This window comes from Panthera onca, chromosome D4, assembly GCF_046562875.1.
Source record: "Panthera onca isolate mPanOnc1 chromosome D4, mPanOnc1 haplotype 2, whole genome shotgun sequence".
NCBI lineage: Eukaryota > Metazoa > Chordata > Mammalia > Carnivora > Felidae > Panthera > Panthera onca.
Window position 1 is genome coordinate 12,782,901 of NC_138351.1, and position 21,277 is coordinate 12,804,177.

The 21,277-nt window shown below is 42.3% G+C and overlaps 1 protein-coding gene across 3 annotated transcripts in view; it reads left to right on the top strand.

The window, feature by feature from the left end:
• Nucleotides 1-21,277, top strand: part of ENTREP1 (endosomal transmembrane epsin interactor 1) — a 67,757-nt gene that overhangs the window by 27,538 nt on the left and 18,942 nt on the right. For all 3 annotated transcript variants that reach the window (XM_078436039.1, XM_078436038.2, XM_078436040.1), the window contains exon 3: nucleotides 14,280-14,390. In XM_078436039.1, coding sequence (XP_078292165.1) covers nucleotides 14,280-14,390 — 111 coding nt within the window. The remainder of the gene's footprint in view (nucleotides 1-14,279; nucleotides 14,391-21,277) is intronic.

Genomic DNA, 21,277 nt, shown 5'->3' on the forward strand with positions numbered 1-21,277 from the left:
GTTAGTTAATACATTTTATTTGTCTAGTCATCATTTGGTGAACATGCCCACTTTCTGGCTATCATGAATACTGCTGCTGTGAACATTAGCTTGCAAGTTTTTTTGTGGCCATGTTTTCATTTCTCTTGCCTATTTGCCTAGGATCGAATGGCTGAGTCATATGGTAACTCCGTGTTTAATATTTTGATGAACTGTTTTCCAAAGCAGCTGTGTCATTTTACATTCCCATCAGCGGAGTGTCTGGGTTCCAGTTTCTTCGCATGTTTGTCCACACTTTTACTGCCTGTCTTTTTGATTAGAGCCATTTTTATGTAATTAGAGCCACATTTTATGTGATGTGGTCTCTCAGAGTGTTTTTGATTTGATGTTGAGAATCTTCCCATGTGCTTATTGACCATTTGAATGTCTTCTTCGGAGAAATGTCTATTTAAAAATTTTTAATTTTTAATGTTTATTTTTCACACACACACACACACACACACAGAGTAAGTGGGGGAGGAGCAGAGTAATGGTGACACAGAATCCAAAGCAGGCTCCAGGCTCTGAGCTGTCAGCACAGAACCTGAGGTGGGGCTTGAACTCATGAACCGTGAGATCATGACCTGAACTGAAGTCGGACACTTAATTGACAGAGCCACCCAGACACCCTGAGAAATGTCTTATTTAGATTCTTTGCCCATTTTTCGATTAGGTTATTTGTCTTTTTATTGCAAGTCCCTTATCAGATATATGATTAGCAGTTTACTTTTTTGATGGTATCCTTTGAAGCACAAAAATGTTTTTATTGTGATGATGTCCAGTTTACTTTGTCTTTAGTTGCAAAACGGTCGTATTTAAGAAGGCTGATCTAACCCAAGGTCATAAAGATTTACTTCTATATTTTCTTTAATTAATTAATTAATTAATTAATTTTGTGAGACAGAGCACAAGCAGGGGAGTGGCAGAGAGAAGGAGAGACAGAATCCCAAGCAGGTGCCACACTGTCAGCTCAGAGCTGACGTGGGGCTCGAACTCATGAACTGTGAGATCATGACCTGAGCTGAGATCAAGAGTCAGATGCTTAACCGACTGAACCACCCATGGGCCCCACTTGTATATTTTCTTGTAAGAGTTTTATTGTTCCAGCTCATGCTTGGGTCTGTGGTCCATTTTGAATTAATTTTTGCATATGGTGTGAGGCAGTGGTCCAACCAAGTTCATTCTTGTGCATGCGGGTGTCCAGTTGTCCTAACATCATTTATTGAAAAGACTGTTCTTTCCTCACTGAATTGTTTTGGAGCACTTGTTGAAAATCAGCTGAGTCTGACTGTGAGATTTCTTCACCTGGCTTCTTAATCACACTCCCCATTAGTTATGCCACTTTTTCCTTTGGACATTTCTAAGACTCCTGACTTCTTGTTCCAGTTTGGACCTAATTGTTTTCTAGGCTTGCTACACAGATGTCATCTGAATATTTCTTTTCTTTGTATTCTTGGATGACAGCCACTGTTTCTGAGACCTCGTGCCTCATGCATTTTTTTTCCCCCTTGAATCCCTTTTTCATTTTACCAGAGAACATGATCAACTAAAACTTTTCAGAAATGATGTGAGGGAAGAGGGGAGCTCTCTTAGGGTTTAAATGTCTTGATGTGTCTTTGTTTTGCCCTCCCACTTGAATGATGGTTTGGCTGGATAGAGAATTCTAGGGTCAAAAAGTTTTCTATCCAAAATTTGAAGGTATTGCTTAATGAGACCTCTGTCACTGATGAGAAGCTTGATGCTGACTGATTCTTGTTCCTTAGTAAGCAGCCTCTTTTTTTTTTTCCTCCTGTCTGGAAGCTTTTAGAATCTTTTTTTTTTTTTTTTTACCTTGGTATTGATAAAACTTAATTTTCAAGAAGATAAAATCACAACTCCTGGGAAATCGTACAGTGTACATGTGTCATTAATGAGGGAAAACTGTTTCAAGGAACATTTGAGAAGTGTTTATAGACGATGCTAGGAGCTGACTGCCAGGATGGACACAAAACTGGTGGATGTCCAGCAGGGCCCTATACGGCACCTTTGAGGTTTTCTGTTCCTTTGGACAGAATTCATCTCTACTGAAAAAAAAATCTGCAACGTCAACTGTGCCTTTACAGAATTGTAAAGTAGTCAAACAGGCAGATAACTAAATGGAATACTCAGTAATCTCCTTTGCTTTTTTCCAAGTTTCAGATAATTAAAAATTTTTTTAATTTTTTTTTTTTTTTTAATTTTTGAGAGAGAGAGAGAGAGAGCGAGCACGGGAGGGGCAGAGAGAGAAGGAGACACAGAATCCGAAGCAGGCTCCAGCCTCCAAGCTGGGAGCACAGAGCTTGACGTGGGGCTCAAACTCAGAAATCGCAAGATCGTGATCTGAGCTGAAGTCAGATGCTCAACCAACTGAGCCACCCAGGCGCCTCTCAGATAATTTTTTTGACGGTCTTCTGAAATTACATGAGGATGTGTCTAGGTGTGGGTCTCCTCTCCCTTCATCCTTTTTTGAGTACATTTACTCCCTGAGGCTTTGAGGTCTTTTACTGAGAAGACATGTACCTTTCTCCAACACTGGGAAATTTTCTTTATCGTTTCTTTGATTATTTTCTTCCCTCCATTTGCTCTTTCTTCCTAGAATATCTAATAGGCAGATGTTGGACCTCTGGAACTTTTGCTTTTTGTTTCTTAATTTTTCAAAGCCTTAGATTTCTGGTACTTCACTCCTATGTATGTTATGAGGCATCTCCTAAAAATAAGACATTCTTCTACCTTCCAGTAATAACATTATCACAACTAAGAAAGTTATTGGTAATTTCTTAATGCAATGTGATATTCAGCCCATTTTAACATTTCCCCCATTACTCCAAAATTTTGTGTAACTTTTTCAGAATCAAAGCTTAACTGAAGTGTGGTGGTGTGTGTATATTTCCATATGTGTAAGTAAACAGTTTGGTGTGCTATCAAAAAGTAAGCCTGTGTAGACTAGCTCTTCTTTTTAGTTGTTGTAAAATCCAGTACCCAATCAAGTTTCAGTCATTTCATTTGATTATTCTGTCTCTTTAGTCTTTCATGTTCTAGAACACCCTTCCTGCTCCTTTACCCCTCTTTGTCCCCAGGAATTGACTTTGTGAAGACATGAGTCCATTGGTTTATTTCTTCCTTTCCTCCTCCTCCTTTATCTTTGCCCCTTCCCCATTTCCTTCATTCTTCTTTTGATATGGGAAATTTCAAATATGCTCCTAATCTGAGAGAAAAACAACAGCTCCCCTAGCACCTACAGCCCAGCTATCATAATCATTGGCCCATGTTCAGACTTGCCTCCTCTATACCCCTTACCACTTCTCTTCTCTTTCTCTTGCCATTGGATTGTGTTGAAATCAATCAGCCTTCAGAACATTTCATCCTCAAATATTTCAGTATGTATTTATAAATGATACAGCCGGTAGCTCAGCAAGGACTGTTGGCTAGAGCGTAGATGTGTGGCCTTCCCACATAACAGCTACCCAGCATGGTGTCTGGGTTCTGAGAGGGACTGTCTCAGGTGGGTGTTCCAAGGGCCCAGGGGTTGGGGTGGGGTGCCCAGGCTTCCTAGGATCCAACCTTGAATGTCTGCTACATTCTGTTGGCACACAAGATCCTAAGGCCAGCTTAGAATCAAGAGAAGGGAAATTGTTGCACTCTACCTCTTTTCCTCTTTTCCTTTTTTCTTTTGCAATTCTTAAAAATTGGGATAAAATGTACCCCAATTAAAATTTACCATTGTAGAGTATACAATGGCATTAAGTATATTCACAATGCTGTGCGACCATCATTACTGAACTTGTTCATCATCTCAAACAGAAACTCTGTACCCATTGAACCATAGCTCCTCAATGCCCCCTTGGTAATTACCATTCTTCTTTCTGTCTCTGTGAATTGGACTACTCTAGGTGCCTCACTACAATACGTGTCCTTTTGTATCTGGCTTACTTCGCTTAGCATAGTGCTTTCCAGGTCATTCATGTTGTAGCGTGTGTCAGTACTTGCTTCCTCTTTAAGACTGGATAATATTCCTCAGAATGTATTAAACTCCACCTCTTGTGAGGGACAGCCTGTGGGTAAAGAGGAAGGACTTGATGGCGGCCGTCTGTGGAGACTGTTGATTCTGCAGAGCTTCTTGAGAGCTAAGATCTTCCCTACTGGGGAGTCAAAAGGTCTGACTCTCCAACTTGCTGAACCTTGAGAAGCTGACAGCAGTGGAGAAGCAACTGGAAGCAGGGAAAGACCAAAATCAGAGAAACATGGAGGAAAGCAAGAAAGAATAATGGAGTAAGGAATGTGGTGTCTCAAGAATCACAGATCTGCAAGTTCGTTTAAACCTCTCTGTGGCTTCTTGTATCTTCAGATCCAAACTTACTTCTGCCACCTAATTCCCAAGGGCCACAGCAAACCACATTCCTGCTCCTTTCACCTTGTTCAAATAGCCAATGTCATGTGTCATGTCATTTCTCCTGAGACTCTCATTAGGATATTTTCCTCCTGGTCCTTAACACATTCCCAGTGGGTACATGCTAATTTAGGTTGGTATCTCTAAGTTGTATTGGGGAATAATGGAGCTAAACACACTAAGGGCACCCCCTTCTCTGCTATGCCTGATTGCTAGGGTCATGAAGAAAGAGACTTTTCTGGGCAATGAGGGTGATGTGTTGAAAAGGAGGCCTAGGAGACTGGGGGGCCAGTGTCTGCCAGGAACAGGGGAAAGGACCCCATGGTAAGGCAGAATTTCTTTTTCACAAGCAAGGAACCTCAAAAGTGCCCCTGAGATTTGTACATTTTCACTAGGAATTAACAGCTCTCAGTTCCAAGTGCTCTTAGCTCACCTCGAAGCTGTATCCCAAACTGATGACAATTTGTCTGACTGTGGTGCAGATAGGAGGAAGCCTTTCACTGCTATTGGAAAAGGAATTGGAAATAAATGTTCCTGTATTTTAAACACTTTTGGAAAAGAAAATCTGGGGACAGCCATAACATGAATAAATCTGATACTTAAACATCCTTGAGAGAAAAGGGAGATGGCTGGTTCCATTCACAGCAACAGGCCTGTGTTTGGTTTGTTGGCAAAGAGAACCAGTCTGGACGTTGGTAATATATCTGCCAAGCTTCTGGAAGAAGTTTAAAGAGTGTCAAGGAAGTGAAGGCCTGGAGTAGGTTCTTTGGGGATCTAAAGATTAAAGGCACACACAGGCAAACCAAGTCAGTGCATGTGTGAGCTCCTGAAATAGGTTTAAAGCAAGAGTCTGGGCTTTGTGAGTGGCTGTGATTTGTTATGTTTTGTTGGTTGTCATGGTGCTGGGTGGTCAGTCTTAACACTCATTTTGCTTAAATGGTTCAGAAAAGTTTTAGTTTGGTGTCTTCAGTTTTTTTTTTTTTTCTCTCAGTGCCTGTGTGTTGTGTTCAGATAACTTTGCTTATGATTCTACATCTTTGTATTAAAATCCTTCTCCAGGGGCACCTGGGTGGCTCAGTCAGGTAAACATCTGACATTGGCTCAGATCATGATCTCGCAGTTCATGGGTTTGAGCCTTGTGTCGGACTCTGTGCTGACAGCTCAGAGCCTAGAGCCTGCTTCAGATTCTTTGTCTTCAGCCTCTCTCTCTGTCCCTCCCCTGCTTGTGCTCTGTCTCTGTCTCTCTCAAAAATTAAAAAAAAAATGCTCTCCAAACTGAATTAAAATGTTAAACATTAAGAGTTAACTAAATAGTTAACCAACTCCTATGACATTTGTCTTATTAACCAGTGACTAATCAGTGGCTTGGAGCTTGGACTCCCTGTCTCTGAGGACATAAATGTCAAAATGTTGGTTCGATTCCCAGCTAAATCACACAATGTTCTTGTTTCAATTGGAAAATATAACTTAATTCTAAGGACTGGGTTCTTTGTTCTTCTACACACTCACTCACCACCCATATTCCTTCTTTCTTTGAAATAATGGGACAGGAGTCCCAGCTTCTTTCCCCAGAAAGTGATAGTTCCCACCAGGAGCAATGGTGGTAGCCATTTTCACACAAGCAGTGGTAGTAAATCCAGTGTTTGTCTTTCAGAGCCTGTTCTGTATATGTTCCAGAATATTCATAAGAACGCATGATGCCTCCACATAATATTTATCATAATGAATTGACTTTCTTTCCTTTGTTTATTAATTGATTGATGGATTCCTGTGTCCACTCATTCAGGATAATTTCAGACCACCTATGTTTTTGTGTCTTTGGTTCGGATTTGGTGCCCCACTGGAGAAAAGTGTATTTTGGTCTTCATTTATCTTGAGCAGTATCAAAAGGCTATATGGGGGGAGCAGGGTGGAAGAAAGTGATTAAACAACCACCAGTGATAGTTTCTTGGGAAATGGAAAGGTGAATAAAAGTGTGAATGGGAAGAATTCTGAGGCGATCCTAGTATTTTTTAAATTGAAGTTTTTCGAAACTTTCTCTTCATGAGGAAGGAATTTGGTGAGCTTTTGACATTTAAATAGAAGCATACGTACACCAGTTCACTAATCCCATTCATGAAGCTCCACCATCATGACCTCATCACCTCCCAGAGGCACCACCTCCCGACACCCAACACCTCAGAGTTAGGATTTTAACATATGTGTTTTTGGGGGACACAGACATTTAGACACAGCACTTGAGTTTTATTCCATTTGTGAGCTTCCTCTAATTCATTCCTCCATTCTCCTATTCTTGGACATTTGGGTTGTTTCCAGGTTTGGGCTGTTATGAACCAGTGCTGTGGCATTCCTGTACATGTCTTTTGGTGGACATATGCATTAATTTGTCTTGAGCACACACCTCAAAGTGAATTGCTGAGTCATAGGGCAGTAGATGTTGAATTTTGTTAGAGGTAGTAAATGCCAGTCGTTTCTCATAGTGGTTGTTCCAATGTCTAACTGCTTCTTAGACTCTCGGTCAGTCCTATTTTCAGCCTCGCTTCCTTTCATTGCTGCAGCCTATTTCTGAGTACTTGGAGAGCCTAAGGAGTGAATCTTGTGGTTTTGGCTCTCACTGCTGTCGTAGGATTTCGTTTTCTCAGGACCACTGAGTCCAGTTTGCACTGGCCCATTGGCTAGCCAGCTTTTAACATTTTCATGTTATTTTCCTGTTCTTTCTGTCCTTATGGATTTCTGCATATAAGGTTTTTCTTTTACTGCTGTTTTAGTGGGTTTATCAGGAATTAGTAGAACTAAATGCTTATGTTCACTCCGTCATATTAAACCTATTCATTTTTAAAGTATGCTACCTTTACACGATCACTGGAACTGTTTATTTAAACACACGTAGGTGGGTTTCAGTTGCATCTTGGGTTTGGAGCAGTAGGAAAGAAGCAGCAAAATGCAAGTCCTTGGACAGTAGGGAAAGGTCAGCCTATTTAGGGAATGAAATCTTCTACCAAAAAAGAGTACTCAATAATACCAAGCTGTGATAGGCATAATTATTTAATGATACTATGTTATGGGGATTATGAGAACTTTTTAGCAGGTAGGAACAGGTAAGTTGAAGGTGATGTTTCTTCTTGGTAGCCTTAGCATTCTTTTATTGGGTCACTTTTTTAAAATGTTTATTTTTTAGAGAGAGAGGGGATGGAAGATACAAAGTGGGCTCTGTGCTGACAGCAGAGAGCCTAATGCGGGACTTGAACCCACAAACGGGGAGATCAAGACCTGAGCAGAAGTCAGACGCTCAACTGACTGAGCCACCTAGGCGCACCTGTTGGGTCATTTAAGTGAGACCTGTAATGAGCCGGGGGCACAATTGCAAGAGATCAGAGTGGAGGTGAATTCCAAATACTGAAATGAAAAACATAATGCCTTTGCATCAAGCTACTGGTATATAAGTACCATAAAATACTTCTGGTTCAAGTTAGTTCAATAAAACCAAAGGTATAAAAAGTGTCACTCACATGGTCAGTCCCTATGAGCGGACCAGCTTTTTTGGATCTCGGATTTTGTATCTTACCCTTAAAAGCCACAGGGTGTCTGTCACAGAGAGCAAGTCCGCCACTTTTTGAGTCCCACTGTCTTTCATGTCTAAAATACAAATTCTAAAAAGACATCTCTGCATTGACTCTGGGCTTTCCTGTTTTCTTGATGGTACATCCCAATGACGCACTGGTGTCAGTAGAAATTCAGGAACTGTAACCCATGGTGTGCACTTCACGGGGGAGGTGGCAATGAATTTGAGTCGAGAACAATAGGAGCTAAGCTTAAAGATCAGGAAAAAAATGAGGTCAAATGTAAGGAGAGATTTTATAGACACGTTGTGTCAGCCAAGGTCCTGGCAGGGCACAGATAACGCAATAAAATTATAACTTGAGAAGAGATTAATGAAGGGCTGTTCACAAAGGAAAGCACAAGGTGGAGGGAACGGTGAAGCCAGGGCTGTCCCTACGCCTGACCAGAAAAGAGGTGGCTAGACTCTGGAATCTGGGATCATGTACAGAGAACCCCTTAAAAGAACCCATGGCTTTCCATTAAGGGTCACAGCCAGCCTGAGGTGACAGAGAAGGAACCTGTAGAATACCCCAACCTCACTCTCTTCCCTCCCTCACATCTTCTGCGAGGGTGCCCCACTGGCTGAACTTAACCAGAGGCAAGAGGGCAAAGGAGCCCCATTGATACGGTCTTCGTAGGTCAGCCTCCTCGGGAAGATCACAGGGTAGTGAAAAGTGGAGAGACGATCTGGAAGGGCAAACAGGAGATATCTGGTACACATGTGTCAACGGTCAGCATGGGTGAGTTCTCTTAGGAACTATCTGCAGGCTGCAGGAAGAATTCTTTTTAGAGAAGTTTTGGAAACATTGTACCTGCAGATTACTCTCTCTCTCTCTCTTTTAATGTTTATTCATTTATTTTGAGAGAATGTGCAAGTAAGTGAGAGGCAGAGAGAGACTCCCAAGCAGGCTGTGGGCTGTTGGTGCAGAGCCTGACACAGGGCTTGATCTTACGAGCCTGGGATCATGACCTGAGTGGAAAACGAGAGTTGGATGTTTAACCGACTGAGCCACCCAGGCGCCCCTACCTGCAGATCATTCTTCCAATTAGAGTACTTCTTCCAGCTGCCATTAATTCAGGTATGTCATAAGTGTTAAGAACAAAGTACAGGTACCAGACCTAGTGAAATTCATTTTGTAATAACAGGCTTCTCCCCTGAAGAGGAAATGCCCATTATTATTAACAATAAAACTGATTGCACAACATTTTGCAGCATACAGGGACTTTTATGTACATCATTTTGTGTGAGTCTGTATTTAATTTTGTGAGGTGGCTAGGAATATGGACCTGGGGGTGTGTGGGTGGCTCAGTCAGTTGAGCCTCTGACTCTTGGTTTTAGCTTGGGTCATGATCTCATGGTTCATGAGTTCAAGCTCTGTGTCAGGCTCTGTGCTGCCAGTGTGGAGCCTGCTTGGGATTCTCTCTCTCCTTCTCTCTCTGCCCCTTCCCTGCTTTGCGTGCGCTCTCTCTCTCTCAAAATAAATAAACTTAAAAAAAAAAAAAGAATATAGACCTGTTTCACAGATGAGAAAAATGAGTCTCACAGAGGTTGCCTAAAATAAGTGAAAGCCTGATTTTGAACCAGGTGTCCTGATTTCCAACTTCAGGTGCTTTCCACAAAGAGAAACTCAAATCACCTGCAACATTTTTTTTTTTTTAAAGCAAGAATGATGACAATATAAGGAATGTAAGAAATTCTTCCCCTTTCCAGATATAGCTGAGTGGATTTTGTGACTATGATATTCCTCCTTTGCAGCTAATGTTTTCCTGCCTTCTATTTGGGAGACACCCTCTGGTGATGATAAAAGGGACCCTCGGGTCCCTTATAACTCCAGTATTGTGTACCCTTGAACCTGAGCCAACCTCTGAAAGAGATATGCTTGCTATCCTAACAGCCCCCATGTCTGATTATGCTGCAGTGGTCTACACTAGAGTAATTCAGACGACTGAATAGTCAACAAGTTTGGCCAGAGTTTTAATGATCATAATGAAAAAAGCCACATGCAGGAATACATTTGGGGAAGAGTGCATGGTGATTTTGTCGGCAGCCTATGTGCCTTGGCCCACGTCCTCATCCTGGGGTTTGCAGGGGTGACATTCTGGTAATTTGACTTTGACTTCTCATTGGCAGCCCATCCAGTGCAGGAGAGAAGCTAAGTCTACCAGGCAGTGAATCCCTGGAGCATTCTCTCTTGTTTGTTATTCTGACATTTGAGAAGTAGCCTCATTCATGGTATGATCTCACACTCCTCGCTTGGCAAGTGGATTCAGAATCGTCTTTCTGACTGTCTTTTTAATATAGTAAATATAATTTATATAAATCCCTGATCGTAAGTGTTCGGTTAGCTAAGTTTTGCGAGTTCGATACACCTACGTAGCCAGTATCCAAACCAAGATATGAGACATTTTTATCATTCCCGAAAATCCTCTTCTCTCTTCTGAGTCTGTCCCTTCATTTCACACCTCCCCTCAAAACAGGCACCACTCTTCTGACTTCTAATAGCCCTAAATCTTGTAAGATTATTTTCTAAATGATCATCAGCATGATTATTTTGTCTATTCTTGAACTTTCATGTCAGTGGAATCATACAGTATCTGGCTTATTTCACTCAACCTAATGCCTTTGAATTTCTTTGTGGTGTTGTGTATCAGTAATGTGTTCCTTTTTATTGCTGGAAGTATACCACGGTTTGAAAATACCACAATTTGTTTGCTTTTTCTCCTGCTGTTGGATATTCGAGTTATTTTCATTTTTGGCCTAATATACATAAAGTTTCTGTAAACATTCTTCTATAAGTCTTTCTGTGGGCGTCTGCACTTGCTTCTCTGGTCTATTCCTAAGGGTGGAATTGCAGGTCATAGGTAGGTGTATATTCAGATTTTTTTGCAGTTTTTGTATTTTTTTTTTAATATCTATTTATTCTTGAGAACACACGCGAGAGAGAGAAGAGAGAGAGCAGGCAGAGAGAGAGAGAGGGAGACACAGAATCTGAAGCAGGCTCCAGGCTCCAAGCTGTCAGTACAGAGTGCAATGCGGGGCTCGAACCCGCGAGACATGGGATCGTGACCTGAGCTGAAGTCAGACACTTAACTGACTGAGCCATCCCGGCACCCCTGCAACTTTTAAATACACGTTTTGTTGTAGAATAATTTTAGATTTACAGAAGTATTTCGAAGATAATACAGAGAGGTCCTATATATGCCATACCCAGTTTCCCCATTGTTGACATGTTACATTAGTATGGTACATTTGTCACAATTAACGAATATATATTGATACATTATTATCAACTAAAATTCATACTCTTCAGATTTCCTTAGTTTCTATCTACTTTTTTTTTTTGTCCATGATCCCATCCTAGACACTACATTACATTTGCTTGTCATGTCTCCTTAGGCTCCGCTTGTCTGTGGCATTTTCTCAGACTTCCCATTTTTGATGACCTTGACTGTTTTGAGGAGTACTTGTCAGGTATCTGGTAGTGTGGACCTCAGTTGGGATTGGCTGATGTTTTTCTTCTGCATAGACTGGAATCACCATCAGTTTGGCAGAGGAAGAACACAGAGGTAAAATGCCGTTTTCATCACATCATATCAAGGGTACATGCCATGAACATGACTTTTCAGTGATGGTAACCTTGGTTACCTGCTTGAAGTCATGTTTGTGAGGTTTCTCCCCTGGAAGACTGCCCTCGCTCCCCTTTCTATACTGTGTTCACCGTGTACAAGCCACGCTTAAGGAGTAAGGAGTCGAGGATGGAGTATCTCCATAAATTACAGTTGACCTTTGAACAATGGGGGTTTGAACTGCACGGGTCCCCTTAGATACAAGGTTTTGTTTCCTTGATAAATACAGTCCAGTACTGTAAATGTATTTTCTCTTCCTCATGCTTTTCTTAGTAACATTTTCTTTCCTTAGCTTCCTTTATCGTAAGAGTACAGTATATAATACTACAAGATACAACATATGCATTCATTGACTGTTTATGTTATTGGCAAGGCTTCCGTTCAATAGTAGGCTATTAATAGTTAAGTTTACGGGCAGTCAGAAGTCCTACTCGGATTTGGCACTGCATGCAGGGGCTGGGGGTTGGCACCCCTAAACCGTTCATTGTTCAGGGGTCAACTGTATGGAATCGTATTGAATTCTTTGGCATGGGAGATTTATGTTTAGTTTTTAAGAAGTGGCAGTACCTTTTTATCCTTGGACAAGTAATGCCCGAGAGTCTGTGTGTTTCTCATCCTCACCAACACTTGCTGTTGTCATTCTGACTTTGACCGTTCTAGTTGATGTGAAGGGGTATCTTACTGTGGTTTCAACCTGCATTCGTGATGACTAATGATGTTGAGTAACTTTTCACGTACTATGGCCCATTCCCGTATCTTCCTTTGTGAAATAACTCTTTGAGTCTTTTGCCCAATTTTTTGTTTGTGTTGTCTGTCTTTTTATTATTGAGTCGAGGAGTTATTTGTATATTCTGGGTAAAGTTTCTTTGTTTCACAAATGCATGACATATTTTCTCCCAGTCTGTGGGTTACCTTTTGGTTTTCTTAATGGTGTCGTTTGATGAGCTGGATTTAAGATTTTAATGAAGAGATTTGGGAACCAGCGTTGGAAGTAATGAGCCTTCACTCATTCTATATCTGATGCTGCGAATTTTTAGTTACAAAGATGTATGATATGCTGACAGGCATAAGGATTGTAACCATGCTTTCTTTTCAAGGCATCTGATAGGGCATGAAGAGAAAATTCGCAGAGGAAAGTTAGACTTCCCCATAGTAACAGCAGTTGTATAGCGGAGTGTGAAGATTCCAGATGTATTAGGTCTCTTGAGTAGCAAATGCCAGCGCATAGAAGAAGCCCATGTAAGAAGGTGGCGTTCTGTCCTTGGCCAACTTTGCATTCTTATTTTCTAAAGCATTGGCATCATAGTGAATGACACAGTGCACGAGAGGGCTGTGCTATGTGCCGCTCAAGTTAAGCCCTTGCAGACACTTGAGGAATCATGAGAAACAGTAACACAGCAGCTGCTGCCAGCTTTTCCCCAAGATTTGATGACCGACTGCACGGATTAACAAAACAAGGAGAGAAGCAAGCGCCAGACTCCTCCTCAAGAGGCAGAAAGAATTCCTAATAGGAGAAGGGGCATCATGTGATATTAAATATTGACTCATTACATGGTTCTGGGGAGATGCTTTCAAGCTTCTTGGAATACCAGCAACAGAGAACGAGCTTTCTGAATTAGCATTCATGTGCGAACTCACTGACCAGCCAATGCTGACATTAGCTACCTGAAATGATGCTTGGTTCTAACACTGATCATTGTTAGCTCCGATCTTTTATTATTTGTGATAAGGTTTGATTTTGATAATAATCATAGTTCTCAAGTTGAAAAGCCTTAGTAGTCTCTAATTTACGCTAAGTAAATTCTGGCTTCTTGGTTGGTTTCTGTCAATTCTGAATTATTTAGCATACCGTTTGTAATATTTAACTTTGGAGAACAGTACGTAGAAGATCATTATAGACTTGTTCTTTGATACCTATCCTGTTTGGAACTGAAACAAGACTTATCTTTATTTTTGTTTGTATATTGTGACTTTTGGCTAATAAGGGCTCGAGTACCTTCAGTTTTCTTGGGTTCCACCTATATTCTAGAATTCTCCATTTGTATACTTACCATTGATCCTGCAAAACTCAGAAAAAATAACAACGGCTCACAGAGGAAGTGGCCATGGCTTAATGCAATGAACAGATAAGAGCTGAAGGGGTCAGAACACCCTTAAATGCAAAGAAAGAAAGAATTAGGGACTTGACATTATTTAGAAGACTTAAAAATCATGGCATTCCTCAACACAATTTAAAAATTCTAAAATATGAATAAAGAGTTTATACATTAAAAACATTGTTCTGGCTTTTTTAATTAAAAAATTTGTTTATTTCTATTTATTTATTTATTTGAGAGAGGGAGAGTGTGCACAAGAGGGGGAGAGAGGCAGAGGGAGAGTGAGAGAGGCTCCATACTCTGCACAAAGCCTGACGCGGAGCTCGATTCCTTGACCCTGGCATCATGACCTGAGCTGAAATCAAGAGTCAGATGCTCAACTGATTGAGTCGCTTAGATGCCTTGGTTCTTTTTTTTTTTTTTTTTTTTTAATGTATTCTTTAGGAAGAGAATATGATTTTTTTTCTCAGACGAAACTATCTCTGAATTTAGCCATCATCTTGTTCTAACTGCCTCTTTCCTTGCTACTTCAGGTGAACCTCTTTGTGCTGCTCTCTGTGGTGTGTGTCCTCTTAAATCTAGCTGGATTTATTCTCGGCTGCCAAGGGGCCCAGTTTGTGTCCAGCGTGCCCCGGTGTGATCTGGTAAGTAATCCTAGAGCATGGCTGTGCACCTGCATGGACCCTGGCCTGTCTGGCTTTCCAGGGGTGCCAGCGTGTGCCCAGCAGCATCCTAAAGTGAAATCTGAAGTCAGGCAGAGAAAGTGGGAAAACAAAGAACTGGCCTGCTAGTTATTTTACTCACATTGTCAACTGTTTTCTTCCAAAGCGGGGACCATCTAGCAGAACCCCAGCACCACAGTAATATGCCGCATCGTTAGTTAGTGGATGGATGGATGGGTCAGGTCTCCACAAGCAATAACCGTCTGCTCTCGTCTGAAGAGGGAAAATGGAGATTATCAGAATACAGTTCAGCAGTGCTTTATCTGAAACCTTTGGAGGCCAGGTGTGTTTCAGCATTCAGAATTTTCCAGTGATCAACGTGGTGCATACATGATTTCTTCTGTAACGCACTGTGGGACTCTGGGACAGCAGGCTTTAATCAAAGCTTTTGGTTTTCAGGGCTTTTTGGACTTCAGAATTGTGGATAAGAGGTTGTGGTCCTGCACAATCTCTGAATTTTTTCCTTTAATTTTTAACGGTGGTAAAATGCATGTAGCAAAAAAATGTGACATCTTAACCATTTTTAAGAGTTAAGTTCAGTAGTTGAAGTTCATTCATATTGTTGTGCAACCGATCTCCGGGACATTTTTCTTGTTGCAAAACTGAAATTCTGTATGTATTAAACAATTACCCTACCTTCCTGGCCCTCCCCCCACTCCACCGCACCCCGCCTCCCCCCTGCTTCCGGCAGCCACTCTTCTTCTTTCTGACTCTATGAATTTAACTGATCTAGGTACCTGATATAAGTGAAACCATACAGCACGTGTCTTTTTGTGACTGGCTTACTTCGCTTATTTCACTTAGCCTAATGTCTTCAACACGCCCACATGTAGCATGTGTCAGAATGTCCTTTAAGGCTGGAGTAATATTCCATCGCGTGTGTATACCATATATAATTTTTTAACCACAAAAATGCTTAAGTGTCATAAAAATCGGCTTGCAAATATCTCTCTGAGAGCATGCTTTCAATTCTTGTGGGTCTATACCCAATTGCCGGCCATCTTTGAACTTTTTTTTTTTTAAGTTTTAAAATTTCTTAGAGAGAGAGAGAGAACGTGCATGCGTGCAAGCAGGGAAGAGGGGCAGAGAGGGAGAGAAAGAGAATCTCAAGTGGGCTCCATGCCTGGCATGGAGCCTGATGCAGGGCTCGTTCCCATGACCCTGGGATCATGACCTGAGCCGAAAGCAAGAGTTGGCTGCTCAATGGACTGAGCCACCCAGGCACCCCCATCTTTGGACTTTTTTTTTTTTAAGTTTTTATTTACTTTTGAGAGAGAGAGAGTGCAAGCACAAGCAGGGGAGGGGCAGAGAGAGGGAGACACAGAATCTGAAGCAGGCTCCAGGCTCTGAGCTGTCAGCACAGAGCCTGACGCGGGACTCGAACCCACGAACCATGAGATCATGAACTGAGCCAAAGTTGGACGCTTAACTGACGGAGCCACCCAAGTGCCCCCATCTTTGGACTTTTTAAAAGGACTTCTCAGTGACAAATACCTCTGTGTGGCACAAAGCAAAAGAAACAGACTCTTGAGAAGCCGTAGTCAGTGTTGCTTATTTGGAACTTGGTTCCCAGGCAGTGTCGTCCCTTAGGAACCAGGAGGATGTAAATGGAAGAGTGGCCGCGTGTCTCACGATGGATGTGACTGTAGAAGTCCTGGCCTTACCCAGCAGGAGAGCTCCTCAGGGACTCACCCCAAACCTGTTGCCCTTTCTTAACAGCCCTTTATGAGTTTTCTGATTTGTCATTGCATTGTGTAATAACCCTAAGTTACGGGACCCCAGGCTCACGGCCGTTTCTGGTTTTCAAGGCCCCCTGCGATTCGCCATCGCCCTGCCTGCTCCCTAAGGCAGCTCACGCTCCCGGTAACACTGCAAAGCCTGCCTGGCATTGCCCTGCTTTCTGACCTCTAACAACGCTGTCTCCCCACCCCTCAAATTCCTCATCCCTCACTTCCCTGTTCTTCAAATGGCATCGCTCGTTTAAAGCCCCATTCAAAGATTATTTTCTTCAAGAAACAGTCCCTGAAGCCCCAGGGAAGATCATCTTCCAGAATGTCCTATATGTACATCTCGTAGATATTTATCCTTCTCATTTTTGGGGTCGGAGACATTTTATATACCTGTCTTCTCTGTTCCTCCAAGCTGGGATCAGCCCAAGGGCAGCGTCTGGTTCTCTCTTATTTTGGGCCCAATGGCCCCCTTCACTGCCTTCTATTCCTTCATGTACAGAGTTTCCAGGAAAAAAAAAAATGTTGAACAAAACTTGGCTTTCCAATTACTAATCACACAGCAAATTAGAAGAAGCTAAGAGACCAGACACAGGCTGGAAGTGAAAAGTCGTAGTATATTGAAAGACAGTTTGGCAAAATTGTAGCATCTCTTAGGTGCAAGACACTGTGTTAGAGGCTGCTGAGAGTAGGAAGGAAAAGTCAGACCTCCTTTCTGACCTGGAAGTTTATCATGTAGCAGGAGGAACGGGATAAGCCTGGCAAACGCTGGATTAGTGTTTGGGCAGGACATGAATATGTGCCCAACTGCAAGCAGCTAGAGCGGGGTTGGCCGTCAGACTGACACACAGTGCTCAGGGCGAGCAGAGAAAGAAGGGCTTGTATCCGGGGGCAGATAGGGAAGGGCTACCTGGAGTCTAGGTGTCTGAGTTGGACCTTGGAGAATGGATAAATAAGGAGAGTGTGTAGAACCCAAGAGAAGACAGGACTCAGAGGACAGTGAGGAAATCGGCCCTGGTGGTGCTGGAAAATTGCAAGGGGTTAAGGGTATATTTAATGGACTTTTCTGAGAAATTCTGTGGTTCAGGGGCACCTGGGTGTCTTGGTTAAGCATCTGACTTCCGCTCAGGTCACAATCTCACAGTTTGTGGGTTCGAGCCCTACATCGGGCTCTGCTGACAGCTCGGAGCCTGGAGCCTGCTCCGGATTCTGTGTCTCCCTCTCTCTCCGCCCCTCCCCTGCTCACGCTCTGTCTCTCTCTGTCTCTCAAAAATAAATAAATGTTAAAAAATATTAAAAAAAAAATAAATTCTGTGGTTCTCTACCCTGAGTGCCCATTAAAGTCACCTGAGGGAACTTTTTAAAGAAAAAAAAAAAAGAGATTCTATACTCAGTGATTCTCAGTCAGCCTGGAGTGGGTCTTGGCATCAGTATCTTCTTATGGGTTTTTTTTTTTTGTATTATTCAAAAATAAATAATTGAGAGAGAGAGAATGAAAGGGGGAGGAGCAGAGAGAGAGGGGATAGAGGTTCTCAAGTGGATTCTGTGCTGACAGCAGAGAGCCCGATGTGGGGCTTGAGCTTATGAACCACAGAATCATGACCTGAGCAAAAGTCAGATGCCTAACCGACTGAGCCACTCAGGTGCCCTGTGTGTCTTCTTATGTTTTTCAATGTATTTTTAATTAAAGTGTTTTTTTTCCCCACCACAAAACCAACTCTGTGATTGTTTCTGATGATAAAACTAAAAATTTGGACAAGCCCTAAAAGTATAGGACAGAACTTAAAAATCATTTGAAATCACACCCTTCTGGGTTAGCACTGTTAACCACTGATGGGTTTTGGGGGCACCTCTTTATGCATAAAAACACACATAATTTTCCATCAGTGGGAACATATAATTGTTGTTTTTCTTCAGGGAGGCTATTTGACAAATGAAATCTTTTTGGGGATGGGGACACTTTCTGTCCTTCCCCCTCCACCATGTCACCCCAAATCCCTGGTAACAAACTGGGGAGTCTCCATTTGTGTTTCCATGTTATGTTATCCTATGTAAATATGTAGGAAGTGGGGGCATTAATGATTTATCTTCCAAAAATGGGACATAGTGTATCTACTTCCCTACATACTGTTTTTCTCACTTAAAGGTGTATTAGATACTCCCCCTCTTTTTTATTCTTTTTTTAAAGGTTAGCCCTCTATTTCCTTGTTGTCTATGATGGCTTGGGGTTTGGCCCATAAAAACAATGTTGTCACACATACTATTCTCTCCCTGGGGACTTTTCGCTCCATGGAGGAAGCTCCCAGGTCAGAGATTGTTCCTGGTGGGGAAGACGTATTTTTTCTTCTGTTTGTCTCATTTTTTACAAAAATTACACAATCAGGGGCGCCTGGGTGGCTCAGCCGGTTAAGTGTCCAACTTCAGCTCAGGTCATGATCTCATGGTTGGCGAGTTTGAGTCTCGCATCAGGCTCTATACTCATAGCTCAGAGCCTGGAGCTTGCTTGCTTCAGATTCTGTGTCTCCCTCTCTCTCTTCCCCTTCCCCCCTCAAAAATAAATAAACACTAAAAAAATTACACGTTCAACCATTTGGTGAGCCTATTTTTTAAAATTGAGGTAAAACTTAAAATGAAATATACAGATCTTAAGGGTGCAGTTCATTGAGTTTTGACCAGTGGATACGTGCATCTTGACGAATGTATGCACTGGTGAATAGACACCACACGAGATTTAAAACATTAGTTTTGCCCGTTGTTGGACTTCACCTGAATGGGGTCAGGTATGTACCTTTCTGTGTCTGACTTATTTTGCTCAGCGTAACACTTTTGAGATTCACCCATGATTTTGTGTTGTATCAGTTCCTTCTTCTTTTTTTTTTTTTTCTTTTGCACATCAGTATTTCATTATATAAAAACATCACAAGTTGTTTAATCCGTTCTCCTGTTGATGGACATTTGTGTTGTTTCCAGCTTGGGGATATTATGAACAGAGCTATTATAAACATTTTTGCATAGCTGTGGTTTTTCTTGTGAGCCCGTTTTCTTTTCTCTCAAGTAAATAAGTGATACGGTATTGCTCAAGGCATGTGGCAAAAGTGTGTGTCACTTTATAAGAAGCTGCTAGACGGTTTCCCAAAGTGGTTGGGGAAGAAGTATTGTTTTCAGTTTTTTTTAAAAAATTTAATGTTTATTTATTGGAGACAGACATAGACAGAGCACAGGTGGGGGTGGGCAGAGAGAGAGAGAGAGAGAGAATCTGATGCAGGCTCCTGAGCTGTCAGAGCAGACGTGGGGCTCGAACTCATAAACCACAAGATCATGACCTGAGCTGAAGTCAGATGCTTAACTGACTGAGCCACCCAGGTGCCCCATTTTTAATTTTTAAAAAATGTGTTTATCTATTTTGAGAGAGAGAGAGAGGCAGAGCTTGTGTGGGGGAGGGGCAGAGAGAGAGGAGAGAGAATCCCAAGCAGGCTCCCTGCTGTCAGTGCAGAGCCCAAGTTGTGTGTCTATCCTGTGAGATCATGACCTGAGCTGAAATCAAGAGTCGGACGCTTAACTGACGGAGCCATCCAGGTGCCCCAGGAGAATAAGTATTTTTAATTTAAAATTTTTTTTTTTCAACGTTTTTAATTTATTTTTGGGACAGAGAGAGACAGAGCATGAACAGGGGAGGGGCAGAGAGAGAGGGAGACAAAGAATCGGAAACAGGCTCCAGGCTCGGAGCCATCAGCCCAGAGCCTGATGCGGGGCTCAAACTCACAGACTGCGAGATCGTGACCTGGCTGAAGTCGGAGGCTTAACCGACTGCGCCACCCAGGCGCCCCAGTATTTTTAATTTAAAATACATGGCCGGTTTCTTCATTAAAGGGCCTCAACTTACATTTCTACTGGTGCCCCTCCGTCAGCCAACAAGTGTTTCTCTCCAAAATTTGTCAGTCTGAGGGGCTGGTGTGGGAGCTCATGGGTTATAGTGGCTTGCAGTCCCCTCATTGCTCGAGATGGGGTCCTCATTTTTCAAAAGCTTCCCGGAAGATTTTAACAGGCAGCCGGGGTTGAGAACCGCAACACTGGTGATAATGAAAAGGAGGGGAGGATCTCTCTGGTGGCATCAGGTAACACTATCAAGGTTGAAGGGTGAATATTGTTCATGGAGAGGCTTGAACAGGGTTGTTTGTGGATGGTTAAAGAGATCAAGGAGAAGTTGGAATATAGCTGCAGAAATATTGGGGGCACCGCTGGGATTGAGAAGGGAGGGGGAGGATCAGGACAGAAAGAGCAAGAAATACAAAATACATGGTTGTCTGGCATCATTTTATACAGAGCCTCAGGGTTGCTTGTGTCTGCTGGGCACAGCGATTGATATTCATTATTATTTGGATAATGATTAAACTTTCCAAAAGTCTTGTGTAAAGGGATTAACATTCACCAATCTGGAAAGCTGTTCCATCCAGACCAGCTCACCCAGGAAGTTCCAGAGAGCTGAAGTTTCCATATACACAGAAGCCTTGTTGTGTGTAAATAATGCAGCCGTGTGTGTGTGTGTGTGTGTGTGTGTGTGTGTGTGTGTGTGCGTGCCCACGCACACGCGCGCAGCCCGCACAAGCCTGTTTTCTCTCTTAACTTGAATGCCTTGTATCAAGAATGGACTCGAGGGGGAGGGGAGTACTTTGCAAGATGACACCTAGTATTACCTGAGGGGGGCAGAATCCTTAGGTAGGATTTTGAGGCTTACATAAGTATAAGAAATAGAAACCACACTGCATGGTGCTGAAAAAGTGAACTTGGTTGAGCTTAGTTGGTGTTTGGGAAGAAGAGAGCCTCGTGTACATAAGCAGAATGTAGCAACTCTAATAGCTGCTTATTTGTAACTACTAAAAAGTACTGTTAGTAGTAAATCAGGGAGTTCTCAGCTGGAGACTTTGAGGGAAGCAGCTCCCTGGGAGTAATACTTCCCAGCTGAATTTAGCCCAGTGTAAGGACTATTGCTAATTATGAAGAGGGGCTAAGAGAAAGCCATTGATCCCTGAGAGGAAGTAAATTCCCCCTCCCAGACTCTGCCTAGAGAACTCCTGTCTGAAC